Genomic DNA, 20,846 nt, shown 5'->3' on the forward strand with positions numbered 1-20,846 from the left:
ATTGGAAAAACCATAGCGTCTACTATTGGAGATGCAACATCTCCCATTACCATGTCTTGTTACCGAGTAGTTTTTTTTCGCGCAGCGATTATTAAAATTTGCGCGAGGCACGCATATAAAATTAATTTAATGGATTATACATGCAACCATATAATCACTATTATAATCTTTTAGTACTAGAAACTTACAAGAAAACGTCGCCCCACTCTTTATAACACTGAAAACCCTTCATATAGAAGATCCTAAATATGCATCCGTAATGTTAAACTGAAATCGAGCGCCGTTGTATATTTACTTTACCCAATGCATACAAAATTAGTAAAAGAAAAAATAAATTAAACAAAAATCAATAAATAAAACACTTACCCAATACGCGCACTGTAGCAAAGCTGTATAACTAATACCAATAAAATGGCACGATAAATAACAGTTTTTTAATGCGAAAACCCGAATTGAATAGGCTATTCAACGCAAGGCATGTAGTGAAATTTGACATTGCAAAGGCTTTCTACATCCCTTTCTCTTTGCAAATTTAGTGGCATTCGTGTGATCCGACGAATCTTGGATTTAACTGACGTATCAGGTTCTGCAAATAAAACGGTTTGTATATATACATGAAGGTGGCCCTTAAGAAAATCAAATTAACATTTTTTTTTTCTAAAACTATCTTTTTTTACACACAAAATAAATTCTATAGTCGAAATTTTGGCAGCGATGTGTTAAATATAGTATTCAATTTTGTTTATTTTCATTTAGTTTTCTTTTTTTAATTTTCCTTAGAGGAGTCAGAACTTTGCCCTCTGTGCGCCTTAACTGCCGCCAATCGGGTATAGAATTCATAAATGATATCTTCGACTATTGTAGTATCGAAGTATCGGTTGAGTCCAAATTGTATTCCCACATTTAAGGCCCATCCTAATACGTATACCTATCCAATACTATATTGGAGTGCTTTGAATGGTGCGAAATAGTCTATTTGAGAAAGAAATATTTTGAAGACATCGTCATTTTCTTATACCATTTATGTTTTTTTTATTTTCTAGTTTATTTTCATAATTATAATTAATTCTCATTAATAAAAATGATTTTTTATATTTTTGTACGCATATTTACAGTGTGAGCACAAGGTACGAATTGTTCATCTTAAATATACAAATATAATATGTATGCATATTTTATGAATAGTAGACTCAAATCGACTTCAACTTTAGTACATCTAAAGAAACTGGGTATGATTTCTGTAACATTTTACAATATGAAATTTCAGGGCATTCCAAAAATAATAAATTAAAATTAATATTAGAGAAGGCTTAACAATGGTAATTCCTATTAACCATTAATTTTTTTGTTTTTAGTATTGCTTCCACCAGCTTACTATTGTTCCATGGGACAAGTTTTCGTCGGGTTACCTGTAATGCCGACCGCTAAACGTGCATTTCCATCACCACAACTCTCAATGCCCATGGCACCACTTGTCAAGCAACTCGGCATACCGAGTAGCTTTTGTGGTGGCGGGCAGGCTACATCGCAGCGTTCCTCAAAGTGGTTAGCTATCTTTTGCAGCACGAATTTAAAAATGCGTTCTTTACTCAATTCACCATTTAGGAATGTTACATCTTGTTTATCGCGAATTTCGTTAAAATTCTTCTCATAGAGTGGCCATACGCATATTTCAAAATATCCAGTCACATCCGGTGGGTCATAACTGCGTTTCTGGCGTCGTTCATAACATTTTTCATACGGCAAATGAAAATGAAATTTTATATTGCACATCTTCAATACCTTCGGCTCATTAAAGATGGTGAAGCCTTCTATAATGAGCAAGTTGAATTTGTTGTCTCGCAGATGTGAATTGATGCGCATTATGTGCGAAGGATGTGCAACAGTTGCATTTGCTTGCATATGCATATGGTGATGTTGTTGCAGGCCATTTTGGTGCGGATGTAGGTTGTGTTGTATTAAACTGCATTGATTCAATTTATAGTGATTTGGATGGAAAAATTGTTGTGTAACTGGTTGAGCATAGTGCTCAAAATTAGTAGACATGGACATTTCGTTAATAAAGTCGATATTCTCCATTGGATCATTAGCCAAATAACGTCCCTTCATGGCCCATTTTATGTCTGAGAGCATTTGCTTCATATTCAGCGAGCTTAGTAATTCAAAATTGATGACGTTTAATTTATCATTCCACTTGTGGCGTAAATCATCAACTGGCAGGAAGTAATCATCTTGCGAAATTAACTGTACATCACCCATTATGTAGGGTGAATTCCAAAGTGGTCCACCGCGCAGCTGTTGAAAGTAGTCGCGTAGCCGGTGTGCCAGCGTTGTCTTGCCACCACAGGTTACACCCGAAATACCTATTACCAGCCAATGCGGCATGCTGACGCCAATTCCAATTTCGCACTTGCACTGTTTAAGTTCGAAAGATTTACTACAAGTATTAGCCGAAAAGTAGATGTTTAATAGAAACTGATCAAATGATCACAAGCGGTGTACCAAAGTGAGATAACCTTATGAACTTCGCTACAAACTTTTGATGTTACTTTTTATTTATATTTGCTTACGTAAAATTATTGACAGCTAAGGACGCACGTTTTTAAATAGTTTTTCGCTCCCAAATATATGCCCAAAGGTGATATAGTGTATAGACCGATGTGCCACCAAGAAAAATCACGCCGAATACTGCCGGGAATATGAAAGCATATTCAAGTGGTGGAAATAACGAGTGTATTAAGTTACCTATAAACATGAAAAGTATTTAAATAAATATTGTAATATGAAATCATTCTTCACATGCATAGAAGAAACATTTTGATAAATAACGCATATTAGTAGGCACTAAAGATTGAATTGAATAACATCCGTATGTTTTTTTTTTATATAAATGCTGTTTGAACTAATCAAAATTAATCAGACAGCCGTATGACGGTCTAGCCTGATTGGAATACAATGGAACCAGCCAAGTTCTCAGTAAACACAATAAAATCGGAGTTTTCCACTTGACCGCTCTCACCATCATCAATCAGCATGAACGGCAATATGGACACCCAAAAGAAATAGTAGATAAATAATGTGAGTGCAACGACGACCACAATTTTTCCAACCTGCGAATTCGAAGCCATCGGCAACCGTGTTGTTGATGCGTCACAATTGAAATGTGCGTGTTATATTTTTACTTTATTGTTAGTGGGTGGATGGAGAAGGGTTGGTGTATGTACAGCTGTTCGAAGAGACTTGCAATTGTGCACATACGGTGATATAAACAACGACGTTAAAGTCTTACGAATCTTAGCATCGGCAGCAAAAGATTTATACCGATTATCACATGATATTTTTCAATTCCAAGTTCTCTTTTAATAAAAAAACAAATCAAAGTTCATTGGTGCAACAAAATTCTTTCAATAAAATTTAACCCTCACATTAAATAGCCCTGCACACTGAAGAGTTTATCGGCCGACTATTTGTCGGTCTTCTGTAACCACATGAAGGTGCGCACACCATATCAACTTAATCGTAGCCGACTAAATAGTTGGATATGCAGCTCGATTGCGATCCAACTCAAAAGTCTGTGTGCCTTTGTGTGCCAAAATATGCGAGATTTATTCTATATTTGCTTCTACTCACATCCGTTTATTCTTCCTATTCTTTTCTTTTGTCTATTTTCTGCACTGACGTCACAGTACTTGTATTCTTTCATTCACAAATGGAGGGACCTACAGTTTCGAGCCGATTCTGAACGGCAGATATTTTTATGAGGAGCTTTTTCATGGCAGAAATACACTCGGAGGTTAGCCATTGCCTGCCGCTATTAGAAAAATGTTTTTCTTAATTTTGGTGTTTCACCGAGATTCGAACCAACGTTCTCTCTATGAATTCCGAATGGTAATCACGCACCACGTATTCGGCTACGGCGGCTCAATAGAGTATACACAAGGCGAATTTATTACAGGTGACAGCAAACACATATAAGTAAAACCCTACATGTATTTGTTGTTGCGTTTGGTGCAAGCATCATGTCAAAATCAGCAAGCAAATGTAAACATACGAATGTAAACATACCAATACATACAAACAAAGCATATCATTTTGACGTAAGCCATACCTACGGCGAAAAATTCAGCTGGGTGAATGCTGTCACCTTATTAAATCCACCTTGAGTATACATTACTGGTGCAAAGTTTATTTCAAGGCGAATTCATAGAAGGTGACTTCGGTGACCAGCATTATTTATTTGAGTATAAAGTAAATTTTTAAATCACCAGCATTCCAAATTAACTGATGAGCAATGAGAAACAGCAATATTAGAGACGTGTGAAAAGCAATAAAAAATAAAGGACCTATATATATACTCCAGGATACTAAATGTACAGGATACCTATGTACTGGGGGCTCCAGAGACCAGTACAAAGCATTGGCAGAGATTATCAATAATAAAAATCTCTACCATACACACTGGCATGGTTTTATCTAAAAAAAAACTGAATGCAATCCCAGATTGGGAAGTTTAATCAAACAAATTTTATGAGAAATCCTCTCAAAGGCTTTAGAAAAATTCCTATAGTCAGTATATGCCATTTGAAAGGTAGAAAAGAAGTAATCAGAAACCGAGAGATTATTTATAGTATGTACATAGTTCAGTCCCAGTTCCAGTTATAAAACCATGCTGAGTAATAAAAGGTGTTTTTTTTAGAGGTTAGGTTTTCAAGATGAAATAAAACGTATATAATTTAATGTTATGTCCAAGAATTTAGCTTTATTATAAAGATAAGGGTTTGCCATTATGTTTTAAAAATGATTTCGGACAAGTGGCCGCCGCGACTGGCTCGAATAAATTCCAGCCGAGAGGCCCAATTTTCGACCACTTTTTGCAGCAATTGGGGCCGTATGTCAGCAATAACGCGCCGAATATTCTCTTCCAAGAAGTCAATCGTCTCGGGCTTATCTGCGTAGACAAGCGACTTCACATAGCCCCACAAGAAATAGTCCAGCGGTGTTATATCGCACGATCTTGGAGGCCACGCCACAGGCCCACGGCGCGAGATAATGCGCTCACCAAAAGTTTCCTTCAATAAATCGATTGTTGCGTTGGCTGTATGGCATGTAGCGCCGTCTTGTTGGAACCAACGGTCGTCCACATCAACATCGTCCAATTCAGGCACGAAAAAGTCATTAATCATGGCTCTATAGCGCTCTCCATTGACTGTAACATTATGGCCGGCTTCATTTTTAAAGAAATATGGACCAATGATTCCCTCTGCCCATAGAGCACACCAAACAGTGACTTTTGGAGGATGTAACGGCGTCTCAGCAATGGCTTGTGGATTATGTTCACTCCAAATGCGACAATTTTGCTTATTGACATACCCATTCAACCAAAAGTGAGCTTCATCGCTGAACAAAATTTTCTTGTAAAAATCGGGATCGGTGGCCATCTCGTTTTGGGCCCAAATTTGCACGATTTGCAAACGTTGTTCAGGTGTAAGTCTATTCATTATGAAATGGCAAACCAAACTGAGCATAAATCAAGTGGCAGCTGTCAAAAAGACCATCTACGAAAAAAGTAGTGCCAACATGCAAACCTAACCTCTAAAAAAAACACCCTTTACAAATGAATTGTTTATGGTTGAAAAAAAAACAACAGTTTAATTATGATGATAAATTGTAGCAACTTTGAAACAAATACCTTTGATATGGGCCTATAATTTGTAATATCGGTTTTGTTATCCTTTTTTGAACGTTGGGGTGTTAGTTTGTTTCCAATCATTAATAACGACAGCAGTGAATATCAATTCAAATGAAGACACACAAATATTTGAAATAACAACGTCAAATCGCAAAATTCGTTACGAAGATTTCAGCTAAAAGATTTGCAGCTGCTGAAATTGAGTTAGGTTTTTTATTATTATAAAATACGTAAATTGAATGAGATTGCGGTTTAACTGCCTTTTACTTTTTTTACTACTTTGTATTCATATGTTGAAAAAAAGGGTAGACTTACCTTTAAGTCTTAAATGTAATTAAAAACAGCTAATATTTATGATTGGCAGTAATCATATCATATATCACATATATCATATATCCGTCTATTTTACATTCATTGTAATAGAATGAAATTTCAAATATTCTAACTCCCAATTTGTAGATGCACAACGACTAAAAGTCTTAAAAACGGCTGTGCGAAAAAAATTTTTATCGTTACAATATAACAGAAATACAACTTTAAATCCTTGGAAGGAGTTTATGCCCTTGAATAAAAAGATTTGTGGAAAATATTCCCGATTCTCTCCTGCACAAGAGGTAAATAAAGATATTAAATAAAAAGTAAGCAATCTTCATCATTAAATTTCCAGTTTCTTCGTTATGATTCGTGATCTTATTGATTTTTTTTTTGCCAAATATAAGTGCTCCTCAATTGCGCAGTACACTAAAATCTACTACTTTACATTAAATTGAATTATTTATCTTACTCCTAATGAATTCTTAAATGCTATATATCTAGTTTCGTTTATTTGCTTCCATGGGTAATCTATTATAGAATTTCAAATAAGAAAAAAATAAAAAAAAACTACTCTTCATAATTTTGAAAGGGATGACATGCTTGACTTCAACATTATAAATGGTGAGGGTAAATATCTATGTCCGCCGAAGTGGAAAATTTACTAATACAGCTAGACCGGATAAAACGATAATTAAAAATTATTTCTGCTTTTTAAGAACAGCACATTAATTGATTTTTTTCAAAAATGTATTTCTTAATCGCCTTGCTGGTTTTTCGGATTGCCCAGATACCCTTTATTGTGACTTACATATCTCTACGTTCATCTTTGCTACTCCACTTGAGTACTTTTTTAAGCTATCTATTACTACTTCAATTCGTTTTTTTCGAACTCTTACAGAATCTCAAAGTGTTTAAATATTGTTTTTGTTGTCGATAATTATATATTTGTTTATCGTTAATTACTTCACACTTCTTATAAATTTATCATTGCTCCTATCTAATCTAGCCGGTAGTATTGTAGTCATAGACTAAATAAATTTGAATTGAATTTTAAAATAATTGATATATTAATCTAATGCATTTCACCATTCTTCTTTAAAAAACAGTAAGCTACTTGAAGTCTCTGATTTATCTACGGGTACATTTGCTTGCAACAAACTCGAGAGAAGCTGCTGAATGCTATTGAGTAACTCCATCTTTTCTCTATGTCGCCGCTCCTTTCCTTCTTCTTTTATTTGGGCTATTTCTAACAGAGTGTCCTGCAGCGTAGTCTTTTTCTCCACTTCCTTCCTTTGCAACGAGTTCGAGAGAAGCTGTTGAAAGTTATTGAGCGACTCCATCCTCTCCCGATGCCGCCACTCGCTTGATTCTTTTTTTCTTTGAGCTATTTTGAACAGCGTCTCCTCTACATTTACATTTTTCATCCCCACGTCCTGACTACTCAAATGCACCTCCGGTTCAATGAAGTCGTCAAAAGCACTAGTATTTTCGGGATCATTTTCGTAGTCCACCCTTTGTATCTTCACCTCTGATGTATGGCTATTTTCCAGCACAGTTTTTTTTCTTTTCAGAACAGTTTTGTATCTCTCTTCGCATTGTTTCGCAGTTTTGCCTTTTATTTCTTTAGAAATCTTTTCCCACATTTCCTTTTTGTTGCGAAGGTTTTTCATCGGGCCAATTTCAGGACAGTAGCTGGCGTATTTGTCGAACAGAAGGCGTGTCTCACTTTCTGACCATACTGTAACAGAAGCCTGCCGTCAAATATTTGCGACGTTGACAGTTGTACTACCAGATATACTTACTTACTATTCGCTTAAGTAACACGTTTTCATTTGATGATTGCTCCATTTCAATATTTTGTGAAAACTTTGATTTGTATATAAAATAATATATTCCGTGACACAATCAGATAAAAACTTTTACAATAGTAAATAGAAAGCGAACAGCTGATTTATGGCAGAGCTCGTGAAGTACGAACCAAAGGAGTGACCAGCATCAAAATGTTATTCGGCTCTGAGAGAATTTGAAGGAAGCAATTGATTTATGATTTACTGACGTAACATATGTTATAGCTGTGGGTCAATGCAAATTGAGTACCTTAGGTGGCGTTACAGTTAACATAATAATAATCTTAATATATAAGAAAGAAATATAAAAAAAACACCAGTCTAACGGTTAGACGCGATAGAAGTGAAACCTTCCGTAAAACAAACTGAGAGAGAATAAGACGAAAACAGCATTAGGAGCAAGATAATTATAAGTTCATTATAATATTGCTATAAAGTTCATATTTTATTTTCTTCATTTTATTATTATTCATCCTCAATGTTTTCAATTTCAACAAATGATACGAGTGGCTTATGATAGCTAAAATATGATACAAATGCTTTGGTTTCGATGTTGTCAAGATGTCTTTGAAATACCGCGTCAATGGTTGTTTTTGATCGTGTTGTCGATTCAGTGCGATTGTTACACATTTTTAAATTGAATGTTGTATTGAGAACGTCAATTAAAGGAACCGCTGTGTCCAATGCAAAATTTACGTTAAAATCGCCACTTAAAATCATTGGAACTTTATTGTAATCTTTTCTAAGTATCCGCGATACTTCTGGTGTATACTTTATTAAATTTTCGTGAATGAATTCCGTGATGCTATTTATTGATTTTTTTTTCTGTCGATATTCACGACACTTTTCTGCATTATTTTTCGGCATAATTGCGGTAAATATTTAAAAATGAAAATATTTACGAATATAAAAATACACACGCGGTTGCTATTATGAGCGTCCCCAGCAAAACCTGCGTGACCGAAACTCTAACACAATTACATTTTTTTGAATGTTACAAACACATATGCACTCAGGTTTTGCTGGGGCGTGACCGAAACTCTAACACAATTACACATATGCACTCGTATTTGTTTGAAAATCGACTTTTTTTTTGGTTCTCCGTCACCTTTGGAAAATGTGTAAACAGTAAGCAAACTTTATTCATATATTTTTCCTCATTTTTGCATCAGTAAAATTAAACAAACGCCGTAGCCGAATGGGTTGGTGCGTGACTACTATTCAGAATTCACAGAGAGAACGTCAGTTCGAATCTCGGTGAAAACACCAAAATTAAGGAAAACTATTTTTCTAATAGCGCTCACCCCTCAGCAGGCAATGGCAAAACACCGAGTGTATTTCTGCCATGAAAAAAAGCTCTGTGAATTCCGAATGTGGCAGCACGATCGGGTGTTTAGCATCGGAACTTAGGGTCGAGTTCCTTACTCTTCCCCCAACTCGTATTAGTTGCTTATGCATAAAAGGTGACAACGAAGCAAGTCTAGAATTTTTATTAATGAGCTGATTGTTCAAAAGTTTAGAATATTCCTCGCGAAAATACATTTGCTGAATTCTCCTACATACTAGTTCAAGTGTTTGGGTTATTTCCTCAGGGGTGAACGAAGGCCTACGTACCTTTGTGATGAAGCATCTTACATACGTGAAGATACGCAGAAATTTGTTGAACCTATTTATGTATTTGTTTTCAGCAATGATATCTACTTCCCGTTCGCTGATTAAAGCTATTCGTTGTCTGCGTTGTTCAGGTACATCTGGAACAGTGTCGAATGAGGATCTGGGCCACTTTTCTTGACCAAGCTTCAAAAATTGCGGGCCTTGAAACCAAAGTTGATTTTCCCGGATGCCAGCCACTGTTGTGCCACGAGAAACAAGATCAGCAGGGTTGAGTTCGGATGGTACATGATGCCATTTGTGCTTAGATGTCAACTGTTGGATTTTTGAGACGCGGTTGGCCACAAATACTGTCCACCGATTTGGTTCCCCTCGAATCCAACACAACACAATCGTTGAGTCGGTCCAGCAGTGAATATTATTCAAGTTTGGTGAAAATATTGCAACAACGGTTTGTAGAAGCTCGGCCAATAACATTGTTGCACACAACTCAAGCCGTGGCAAACTAATTTGCTTTGTTGGAGCCACACGAGATTTTGCGCAAAGCAATGCGGACGAGATTTCTTTCTCCATGCGCGTCACGAGGTAAATGCACGCGCCATACGCTCTAGTACTGGCATCTGCAAAGGCGTGGATTTCAGTTGTGCTATCCATGGGAACATACCTTGGTATTTGAATGTTGTTAATAGCGCTCAGATGCTCCTGAAATGCGCGCCACTGTGTGTAAATGTCTTGAGGTACGCTTTCGTCCCAATCTAACTTCAGTTCCCAGAGTTGTTGCATCAGGATTTTGCCGGCGACGATGAGAGGGTTCAGCAACCCAAGAGGATCAAACAAGGCAGCTATTTGTGATAATATAGAACGCTTGGTTGGTTTACGCGATGCTGCTGGTCCATGGTAGCTGAAGAAAAAGGCATCTTTAGAAGGTGACCATTTCAGACCGAGAGTTTTAACGTAATCTGAGTCGCCTAGTGTAATTATTTCTTCTCTGTCATCTAAAGGTATGTCGTCGATGATTTCCATGTTGTTTGCAGCAAACTTGCGTAGAGGAAATCCAGCTCCTTTAAGCAAGGCCGCAACTTGCCGCTTGATTTCAATGACCATGCTCACAGTAGAGGCACCCGTCATCAAATTATCAACGTAAAAGTCCTTGAGTGTAATGGCTGAGCCAATCGGAAACTCTTTAGACTCCATTTTAGCTGCTTCCAGGAGGCATTTTGTTGCAAGGTAGGGGGCACAGCTTGTCCCATATGTAACGGTCTGCATCTGGTACATTCTTACTGGAGCTTGTAATGAATCGCGCCATAAGATACATTGCCATGGAGCATCAGCGTCGTTAACGAGCACCTGTCTGTACATCTTTGCGATATCGGCTATCAAGACGTATCTGTGACTTCGGAATCGAGTGAGAATCGTGAGAATGTCATCTTGAAGTGTAGGGCCTACTCGAAGCACGTCATTCAGGGATTTCCCATTTGAGGTTTGGCATGACGCATCAAAAACAACTCGTAATTTTGTGGTGCTGCTGTCAGTCTTCATAACGCAGTGGTGTGGAATGAAATTTCGGCCCTGTTTGACGTTTTCGATAACCTTCATGTGCTGCATCTGCTCATAGTCGTGTATGAACTCACGATAACTCTTTAAGAGAGAAGAATTCTTTGAGAGTTTATATTCAAGTGCTACTAACCTTCGAAACGCTATGTCGTATGACTGGCCTAATGCGACTGGCTTTTCTTTAAATGGTAGGCGGACGATGAACCTTCCGCTTGTCGGGCACCTTGTCGTAGTGTGCTTGAAGAACTGCTCACAGGCCAATTCGTTATCTGAAAGCAGTTTGTGTGGATTGTTGTATCCTTCAACTGTCCAAAACCTTTCCACCAAATTGTCTAAAGTTATTTGGTTTTCCACAGCTAGAAATGTTTTATATGTGGGCAACGATGTGAGCGATGATGATGAATTTGTAGCATGCGATGAGTCCGATGGAGCTGTACCAGAAACGATCCACCCTAGCTTGGTCTTTTGAAGGATGGGATATCTGATGTCATCTTTAATTTGGCCCACCAGTAGTAGATCGAAAAATATTCCGGCACCGATCAGGCAGTCGATGCCACCTGGTTCGCTAAACCTTTCGTCGGCAAGCTTGATGTTGTTTGAAATTTGAAACCCCTTCGAGATGATGCGGCTGCTTGGTTGTTTTGATGTGATTGTAGGAATTATCACAACTTCCAAGCTTGAAGTATATTCGGTGTGAATTGACTTCATAGTTACATAACAAAGCTGATGTGTTTTTGTCGTGGTGGCACCTATGCCGCTAACTTCAATGCTTCGTTTGATCCGTGGAAGACGAAGATGTTGTGCGATATGTTCTGTTATGAAATTGAGCTGTGATCCTGAATCCAAAAGTGCACGAACAATAAGTGATGATCCCGATGAATTGCACAAGTGAATACGGGCTGTAGCAAGAATGACGTCGCCGCCGATCTGCTCTGCTTTCATGGTGACTTGGTTGCTATTCTCGCTTTTCGGACCACTGGTGTTGTTGTTGCGAATATTCGGTATAGCATCGCTTTCATTATTCCTGTGTAGCAGTGTATGGTGACTAACGTTACATTGTTGACACCTACGGTTGGACGGACAGTTGCTTGAAGTATGGTTCTTACCCAGGCAATTCAAACACAGGCTAAGACGCTTCACAAGAAAATATCTATGCAATGGGTTCATATTCATGAACCTTTCACAGCTGAAAGGGCTATGGTGAGGGCTTGAATCACATAGCAGGCACCTGTTGTGTGAATTCGCAACTGCCAACGCGTATTTGTTGCTGGTTTTAGGCGAAGGTTTTTTCATCGGGGTTGACCATTGGTTGGCTGCCTTGTTGGTTTCAAGCATGTTGAATGTCTGGCAGCGACGCTCAAGGAATGCAGCAAGGTCTGCCCAAGTTGGTATATTTAAAGGTGATGAACTTCTGCAATTCCAGTTGATGGCCACTTCTTCTTCCCATTTTGTTCGAGTTGCTGAATCTAACTTACTTATTATGACGTGTAATAGAATTGCTTCCCCGATTTGTTCCGAAGTTGCTAGTGACTGCATGGCCCGAAGATTGACGTTGATTGTGTCGATGAAGTTGCGAAGCAAATATGTATTCGATGACGACAAATTCGTGAGGTCACAAATTTGCTGCATGTGTGACTGGAAGATTAAATGGCTATTGTTGAAACGACTGACTATGAGGTCGAGCGCCGTATTGTAGTTTTTGCTAGTCACTTCGAGTGATTGTATTAGTCGCGAGGCTTCGTCAGTGAGACATGACCTGAGGTATTGAAATTTTTCAACTTCTGTCAAGTCTTTGTTGTTGTGCACGAGGGTGGTAAAGACATTGTAGAAGTCCAACCACTGCGACTGCTCCCCGCTGAATTTCGTTAACTGCAATTTTGGCAAATTGATGCGATGTGTACATTGCCGCTCCACTTGTGTGCTACTCATGTGACTGAGCGGTTGGACTCTTTGCAGTTCTTCTAATTGGTCCAGTAATGCGGTTTTTGCTTCGATGTAAGTATCTTCAAAGGTCACACGATGGTCTTCATTTAGTTGAGATTCATCCAGCTCCTCTAATTGAGTTTGTAATGTCTCCAGTGTACTGTATTGGCGCTCTACTAAATCCAATTTCGCTGTCAGTTGACGCAACGAAAAAGTGTCGCTTTCGATAACCCCGAGGTGTAACGAACGCAAACGTCTTAAGAGATTCTCACGCTGATGAATTTTTACTCGAACGCTGCGCTGTATCATCGATGCTTCTCGTTTAGGTTCACTCACATTGGCTGGTGCTGCGGTGGCGCCTTCATCCACTAGGATATTCTCAGGATCCATTATAGAATTTTTTATTCGAAGAAAAACAAGTTCAAAAAATTTTAAAATTATTAAAAGCCGAAATCTAATCGTCAGATCCGGCTTGAAGGACCGTGGTGAATCGTGAAGCCTTTTTCACGATTTTAAATATAAAAAAAAACAAGCGCTTAAATTTTTCACGACGTTTATTTATTGAGCTCTGACAATAGAATGATTCTTATTACTAAATTAAATCTATGCATAAGCCAAGACGCTTATGTTATATTGGAAAGGTCCTGCTATTTTACCTGTTACAATATGAAGGTCACATATCGTATGATTTTCTGAAATAGCAGGACAAAAATACAATGAGCAAAAATAGTTCGACAAACTTATGCTAATGCTGTAATTTATTGGGCAAAAACAATGCATAACGAAAGGTGCGAAGATAGTGGAAGTAAGTAAATGGGAGCTCCAGCGAAGACAATAGCGACGTTAGCGACGACAACAACAACTGCAGTGATGAGAGAGTGTGAATGTAAATTTGATAGCTGTAACGACAATTGGAAGTACAGAGGCGACGTCGATGAATTATAAAGAGGGGCGCGAACAATATTAACAAAATTTGTTTGGTTTTTTGATTTCAGATAATCCAATCCTGAGTTACGATGTACACCGTAAATCGTCCTTTTTTAAAGGAGGTTCCAGAAATCGCCTGCAGCGCGCTCTATAATCAACATTTTCATAAATAAAAAATTTTGTTACGTTCTTGAAGGATGCTTTTATAACCGCCAAAAATTTTCAAATTAAAATATTCTGAAGTTTCTTCAGGATAAATCCTTGACAACCCGTCTTTTATTTGCTTCATAACTGCGTATAACCCCTTAACAATGTGCGGCCTGGCGTTGTCATGCAGCAAAATCAGTTTGTCATGTCTACCGTCTCATTCCGTCCACTTTTCTTTGAGAGCTCGATTCAAACGCATTAGCTGCAGTCGGTAACGATCGCCAGTGATGATTTCAGATGGTTTAAAGAGTTCATAACAGATGTCACCCTTCAGATTTCATCAGACCATGCTTCACAACATAATATTTAAAGCAAGATTATTTTTTTTCGCTGTCGATGGACCTGGTTCAATTGGCAGGCTCCAACTTTTTCGACGTTTAGGGTTATCAAAATATATCAATTTTTCATCGCCAGTGACGATGCGATGCAGGAAACCTTTCCTTTTCAGCTGTTCAAGAAGCACCTCATTCGTCACCGAACGTCTCTCGATATCCTTCTCCTTCAATTGAAGTGGCACCCAGTTATCTGCTTTCTAGACCATTCCCATCGCGTGCAAATGTTTACCGACGATTGATCTGTCAACAACCAACTCTTTAGACATATCATCAAGGGTTCGACATGCGCCGATAATTGCTATAGTTGAGTATCTTCGAATTTTTTCGGTGCCCCTTCGCGATCTTTATCACTAACGTCGAAATTGCCTCTGATGCTTTCCATTTCAATTCAACCAGGCTATTCAGGGCATGTTCTTCGATTTCGATGTTACTCAAATATGTTGCTCTCTGGTCAAAATAATGAGACACGTATTTTTTTGTTCGTCCGAAAAAAAATTTTTTCAAGATTTATCGGCAATTTTGTTTTTCGGCTCAAAATCGATTTTTTGAATTATATATTATTTATAAGAAATTTTCTTTTTAATTACTCATAACTTAGTCAAAAATTAACCGATTTCAATGATTCTGGGTTCAAAATGATTGTCATTACTTGCACGAGCGACTTCATGTACAAAGAATAGCAAAAATGTAGTTGAAAATTTTTTATTTTGCAAAAAAAGAAAAAGTGCGAAATTTTTTTTAAATTCAATATTTCAAAAAGTGTATTTTTTTTTTTACCTTTTTCCAAATCAAAAAGACATCTCAAACTGCAATCGAGCTGAATGCCCAGTAGCTAAAATGAGTTGTTTATGAGTAATGCATTTTTGAGTAAAAACCTGTTTCGCACTTTTTGTTTTTTGCAAAATGAAAAAAAATTCCAACTGGTTTTTTACTATTGTTTGTATTTGAAGTCGCTTGTTTAAGTAATTACGATCATTTTGAACCCAGAATCATTAAAATCGGTTCGTTTTTGACTAAGTTATGAGCAATTAAAAAAAAAATTTCTTATATAGATTCTTTCAATTTCAATTCAGCCGGGCTATTTGGGACATGCGTGTCTCATTATTTTGACCAGAGAGCAAAATAACGTTCCAGGTCGTAACGTAGAACCGACTGTATTCATAACGTAATTATGTGAGAGTAACGCGAGGCACACGAGGCACACAAGACAGCTCAAATTCCTCGTCTGCAATGGGTGGTGGTATGACTTCAATATTCTGGGCAGGATTTAAATCCGCATCTTTCCGAACCGTCTGTTGGGGGCACGTCGTCTTATTCGATAATTAACTACACATTTTTCCCAAAAAATTCTTTAAAATTAAGCAGTATTATTACGATACTAATAACAATGATTTAAAAATAATTGATGAGTTTTTTACATAAGAACGCAACCACCATCCAATGTATTAAATATTTGTGGAAATATATATGATACATACATATATTAGATATAAGTATATTAAGGCAAATGCATGTTTGGAGTAAGAAAATATAATAAGAAATAAATCTAAATTTGAAATAAAATTGTAAGCGCGCCGTTGTTTATTTTCCACGGTTTGTTTTATGTATGTATTTATTAATTTATTTTTTTAAATATTTAATCGCATGGTTTTTAATTGTTACAAACAACGTTTTCTTAAACGTAAACGAGTATGTAATTTAATAGAAGACACGGGACTCCTCGTATACATTTTTTGAGTGAAATGAAGGCGAGTATCAGTTATCTATGTAATTTACCTGCAGATTTTGATTGGATCATAAAAAAGAGACTGTAAATGTTTTAAGTAGGAAAATAAAACCAAGTAAAAAATTCTTTTAAGCATTGGGAAAAATGTAAAAAATGAGTAAGGAGAAAAGTACAAATATTAGGCCCTGCATATACTGTATACATACATATATAATAATTGGCGGCTTCGCAAGCAACAAAAGTGAAAAAGATGCTGATGCCATGAATTTTTTATTCAATAAATATTGGCTAGATAAATTTCCTTTTTAACTTACAATACTTGCTATAATTTTTTTTCTTTTTGTTTTTTTTTTACAAAAAACTGTAGCGAAAATACAGCAAGCAAGTATAATATCGTGGCAAAAACAATAAAAAGAAAAATTAAATAAAATCAAGTAAGGAAGGAAAAATTCGGTCCGAAACGAAATTTGTGTACCCGCGTATATCTTAGACAAGAGATACAGTGTGGTGCTGCCAGCGGCCAACTGTGGTTAAACTCAGAAAATGAGCCCGACAAACACTGTTTTCGCATTTTCACTGATGGCTCCAGAACCGAGCATGGCTCCGCCTCTGGGGTCTACGTGGAATCCAGCGGGACAAAACTGCACTTTGCTCTTGGAATGCATGCATCTGTGTTTCAAGCGGATGAGTATGCTGTTCAAGAAGCGATGAACTTTGAATTTTTTTGTGGAAAACAGATGGAGAGGCAAATCTATATGTTTCTGCAGCAATAGCCAAGCTGCGCTCATGGCCTTAGACAGCCCCCCAACGACTTCAAGGGTAGTCGAGTCCTGTAAATCCAGGCTGAACTATGCCGGTAGACATAATAACCTGATGCTAAAATGGGTTCCGGGACACGTGGGCATCGCGGGATACGAGATCTCTGACTCTTTAGCCAGACTGGGCTCTGAGGCCAAATTTTCTGGCCCGGAGCCCGTTCTGCCACTCCCTTCTACAGCTATCAAAGTCACGGTTTACAAACGGGTTACTCTAACCCGAAAGCGAGCTTGGCAGGCTGAGAGAGGCTGCAGATGGACAAAACTGATGTTACCTGTCATGCCAGACCGACTGTCGCAGTTACTCCTGTCACCAAGCAAAGGGGACTGAAGGAGGCTGGTTGGCCTGATGACGGGCCACTTTGCATCTTGCCCAGCATGTGGAGAGCAGGATGAGACAGCGCCCTCTTTCTGTGCGTCTGCCCCGCCTTTGCTCGAATCAGGCTTGAGGTCTTTGGCACTGATGTGTTAAGAACCGACCACCTTGGCTCCTTGACACCATAAGATCTACTCAGATTTCTTCGGAGGTCGAGTAGATTTAAAGAAAGTTAAAAATAGAAACCCGAGTGCAGTACAATGGATTTAATTTTGTCTGAGTGTTGCACTTGCTAGTCTGTCCCAAGAAAAAAAATATATCTTAGAACAATTTATATAACGGCGTACATTTGTGGGCGGGACACCGCGCACTTTTCCAAATTTTACATTCGTCGTATTAATTTTTTGGGTTCATTACTTGCATTAAAGTGAAAATCAACGTTTTATGGCAGGTGGGTGTGGCTATGAACGGAAGGCGTCTATTTTCAATACCAAATTACCTTGGACATAGAGTAATATCTATACCAAGTCTCATTAATTTATATTAATTTTTGACCGAGTTATCGTGTGAACGCACGGACGAACGGACAAAAATGGTAATATCGATTCATTCCATTATTCTGAGCATTTTGATACATATATGCTTATAAGTATATATTGTATGTATATAATATATAAGTATATATGTATATATCTATCTTGGTTATAAGGTTACCTACAACCGTTAAGCGCACCAAATTATAATACCCTAGTGCACAAGTACGTGCGGGTATAACAATGGATACAAAGAGTTTGGCAATTATGAGTAGCAGTTGCTTCATACATTAAAAACAGATAAAATCGAATAAAAGTAGTTATTTGCGTGCTTTGCTGGAATGCTGCAGCTACCTCGATCACTGTTGCTAGGCATTCACCGGCTCGTTCTACGAAGCAGCTTTTTTCATTCATCCCGCATTCTTCTGCGTTTCGTTCAATAAAGTTTACGCCTCCATATTGCGAAGAAATGACGTACGAGCAACGAGTTTCAAAGGCGTAAAGCGATTAACAGAGTTTTGCAAATTGTTTTTTTTCACTGATACTTATTTGGAATTCTTCTACTAGCGGGTTGATGTGCTTATAAAAGCTTCCGCGGTAGCAAAAAATATAAGCTTTGAGACCATTTATTTCGTTTCGTTTACTCATTCATTGTTTGCAATGAATTTTTGATTAATTTACAGCAACAAAAAGTGCGTAATGTGGTGCGTTGACCTGTGGGATGAGCATTCAAATTACAAGTGTTAAAAATCTATTACAAATACAATAAGGATTTAGAACATTTTTTTGGAACATATGAGGCGGCTATGTCATGCGTTTTTTTAGAATATGTTGACAAATTATGAAACCGGCAAAATGTAGTGATTATTTTTTTTTTGCCAGTTCCAAGAAATATTTGGTAATTGACTATGTTTTTATGTTTCTGGGCGACTAATGGAATACAAAGACTCTCATGCTAACTTTGGCAGATTATCACCAATACAAATAGTTTAAATAAAGGGTGATTTTTTAAAAGCTATAGGAAAGTTTTTCAAAAAAACACGTAAAATTCAGGAAACAGCATAAAATTTTTATTTAAATCGATAGCACAGTCCATATAATTTAATGTTTGAAGATTATTTCATGCAAATGTTGACCGCGACTGCGCTTCAAATGGTCCATCCGCTTAGTCCATTTTGTTCATACTCTTTCCAATGTTTCGGCGGGTATCTCAAATATAAATCTTTTAATGTTGTCTTCCAATGCGTTAATTGAAGCAGGCGTGCCTGAATAGACATGAGCTTTAACATAGCCCCACAAAAAATAATCTAAAGGCGTTATATCGCACGATTTGGGTGGCCAATTGGCAGGTCCCGAACGTGAAATAAAATGGTCACCGAACTCGCCTCTCAACAAGTCCATTGTTACGCGTGATGTGTGGCATGTGGCACCGTCTTGCTGAAACCACATGTCATGCAAGTCAAGCTCTTGCATTTTGGGAAAAAAAAGTTACGTTACGTTACGATTCGCAGCATCTTTGAAGAAGTACGGTCCAATGATACCTCCAGCCCATAAACCCCACCAAACTGTGACCTGGATACATTGGTATTGCAATTCTTCTGGCTGATCTTCACTCCAAAATCGACAATTCTGCTTATTTACGTACCCATTGATCCATAAATGAACTTCGTCGCTGAACACAATTTTTCGATAAAAAAGTGGATCTTCGGCCAACTTTCCAAGAGCCCATTCACCAAAAATTTGCGTTGCGGTAGGTCGTCGGCTTCAATTCTTGCACCAGCTGTATTCTGAAAGGCTTCACACCTAAATCCTTTCGCAAAATTTTCCACGTTGTTGTAACAGAGGCGCAATTGCTGCGAACGGTGACGAATCGATAATTGATGGGCATCATTAACACTTGCCGCTACAGCTGCGATATTTTCTTTAGTTCGCACTATACGCAAGCGTGTTGGTGGTTTGATGTCCAATAATGTAAATTTGGTTCTAAATTTAGGCACAATAGCTCGAATAGGCGCTTCAGTGGGTCGATTAAACTGACCATAAAATGGAAGAAGCGCGCGATAAACTTTCTTAACAGAAAACGCATTTTTATAATAAAAATCAATGATTTACAAGCGTTGTTCGTTGGTAAGACGATTCATGGTTAAATTATAGACCAAACTGAAGCTGTTTGACAGTGAAACAAAACACGAAACGGGTCTCAGCTGTTTCAACCAACTGTTTAAAAAGATAATAAAAAAAAATCACCCTTTATAACAGCAACTGCTTAGATTTATACAAGTACATACAAATCATATCTAAGAACGCAATATGTAAGAATGACACACTGTCTATGGTTTTTTGAAAGTAAATTTGTTTACAGAATAAGAGTGCACTGAAAGGCATTCAAAAACGCCGTCGGCGAAAGGATGAAAAAAATTGTGGAATTCCATAGTGAGTCAAGCAGTGAATGCAAACGTGTCTTGCAGTTATTTAGTGGCTGTTGGAATTAGAAGCTACTACTATAATGCACGTGGCACAAAATAGTGTACTTATGTATATATACGATTATTTCTAAAAAGTATTCCTCAATGTCATTAAATAAGAAATAGCTTTAAAAAATGTATACAGAAATTTACAGATAATCACGTAGATCATTACAAAGCAATACGAAAAGTAAACAAATACTTCTAAGCTATGAAAAAAAATATATTTTTTTGCGTTTTCTTGTGAAAAGCGATTATCCGAAAATAAAATGCATGAAAAATGTATTCACTTAACGTATAAATTAGTAAAGGGCCCTGCAAAGTCCACTTTCCTTTTTGAATTTTTTCAAAAAATACTTATTTTGGATGCTAAATCACATAATCTGTTTATTGATATGTAATTTTAGTATGACAAATAAAAAAGTTATAAAAAGGAAAAAGAATAAACTATTTTCTATTCTAGCAGTCAAATTCTCACCACATAAGCTTTAAATGAAGGCTAGACTGTATGGCGACTGACCCAGCCTTTTGTATACGCACCAAAAATGTCTCTTGAATCAAAAAAACATTTTTTTATATTGAT

General features: G+C 37.4%; 4 protein-coding genes across 6 annotated transcripts; all 4 read right to left on the minus strand.

Moving 5' to 3' along the window:
• Positions 1–84: 84 nt before the first annotated feature.
• LOC128861718 (uncharacterized) lies at positions 85–3,130 on the minus strand. Of its 2 annotated transcripts, none has more exons than XM_054100061.1 (3): positions 3,020–3,130; positions 2,571–2,745; positions 85–586 (listed from the first exon to the last, which is right to left on the minus strand). In XM_054100061.1, the coding sequence occupies exons 1-2, from the start codon at positions 3,126–3,128 to the stop codon at positions 2,603–2,605; spliced, it is 252 nt and encodes an 83-aa protein (XP_053956036.1). In that variant the 5' UTR covers positions 3,129–3,130; the 3' UTR covers positions 85–586; positions 2,571–2,602. The 2 variants fall into 2 exon arrangements, with proteins under 2 accessions (XP_053956036.1, XP_053956037.1); XM_054100062.1 differs by lacking the exon at positions 85–586 and adding an exon at positions 2,325–2,415.
• LOC128861717 (nicotinamide riboside kinase 1) lies at positions 1,014–2,385 on the minus strand. Its single transcript, XM_054100059.1, has one exon. The coding sequence runs from the start codon at positions 2,383–2,385 to the stop codon at positions 1,375–1,377; it is 1,011 nt and encodes a 336-aa protein (XP_053956034.1). The 3' UTR covers positions 1,014–1,374.
• A 3,790-nt stretch (positions 3,131–6,920) lies between the features above and the next one.
• On the minus strand, positions 6,921–7,979 carry LOC128860606 (uncharacterized). 2 transcript variants are annotated; one of them, XM_054098232.1, is made up of 2 exons: positions 7,811–7,979; positions 6,921–7,755 (listed from the first exon to the last, which is right to left on the minus strand). In XM_054098232.1, the coding sequence occupies exons 1-2, from the start codon at positions 7,850–7,852 to the stop codon at positions 7,087–7,089; spliced, it is 711 nt and encodes a 236-aa protein (XP_053954207.1). In that variant the 5' UTR covers positions 7,853–7,979; the 3' UTR covers positions 6,921–7,086. The 2 variants fall into 2 exon arrangements, with proteins under 2 accessions (XP_053954207.1, XP_053954208.1); XM_054098233.1 differs by having other exon boundaries at positions 6,921–7,742; positions 7,807–7,977.
• A 2,090-nt stretch (positions 7,980–10,069) lies between these two features.
• LOC128861784 (uncharacterized) lies at positions 10,070–13,329 on the minus strand. Its single transcript, XM_054100165.1, has 2 exons — positions 10,127–13,329; positions 10,070–10,082 (listed from the first exon to the last, which is right to left on the minus strand). Exons 1-2 carry the CDS (start codon positions 13,327–13,329, stop codon positions 10,070–10,072), a joined length of 3,216 nt encoding a protein of 1,071 aa, XP_053956140.1.
• Between the last annotated feature and the right edge of the window lie 7,517 nt (positions 13,330–20,846).

Source organism: Anastrepha ludens, chromosome 4, assembly GCF_028408465.1.
Source record: "Anastrepha ludens isolate Willacy chromosome 4, idAnaLude1.1, whole genome shotgun sequence".
NCBI lineage: Eukaryota > Metazoa > Arthropoda > Insecta > Diptera > Tephritidae > Anastrepha > Anastrepha ludens.

What these genes read in the sequence shown, in the direction of transcription:
- LOC128861718 (XM_054100061.1), bottom strand. Translation starts at nt 3,128, where the DNA reads ATGGCTTCGAATTCGCAGGTTGGAAAAATTGTGGTCGTCGTTGCACTC. An exon ending in GTTCATGCTGATTGATGATG is followed by an intron (nt 2,746 to 3,019) that starts GTGAGAGCGGTC and finishes TCATGTTTATAG; the next exon opens with GTAACTTAATACACTCGTTA.
- LOC128861784 (XM_054100165.1), bottom strand. Translation starts at nt 13,329, where the DNA reads ATGGATCCTGAGAATATCCTAGTGGATGAAGGCGCCACCGCAGCACCA.
- LOC128860606 (XM_054098232.1), bottom strand. Translation starts at nt 7,852, where the DNA reads ATGGAGCAATCATCAAATGAAAACGTGTTACTTAAGCGAATA. An exon ending in ACGTGTTACTTAAGCGAATA is followed by an intron (nt 7,756 to 7,810) that starts GTAAGTAAGTAT and finishes ATTTGACGGCAG; the next exon opens with GCTTCTGTTACAGTATGGTC.
- LOC128861717 (XM_054100059.1), bottom strand. Translation starts at nt 2,385, where the DNA reads ATGCCGCATTGGCTGGTAATAGGTATTTCGGGTGTAACCTGTGGTGGC.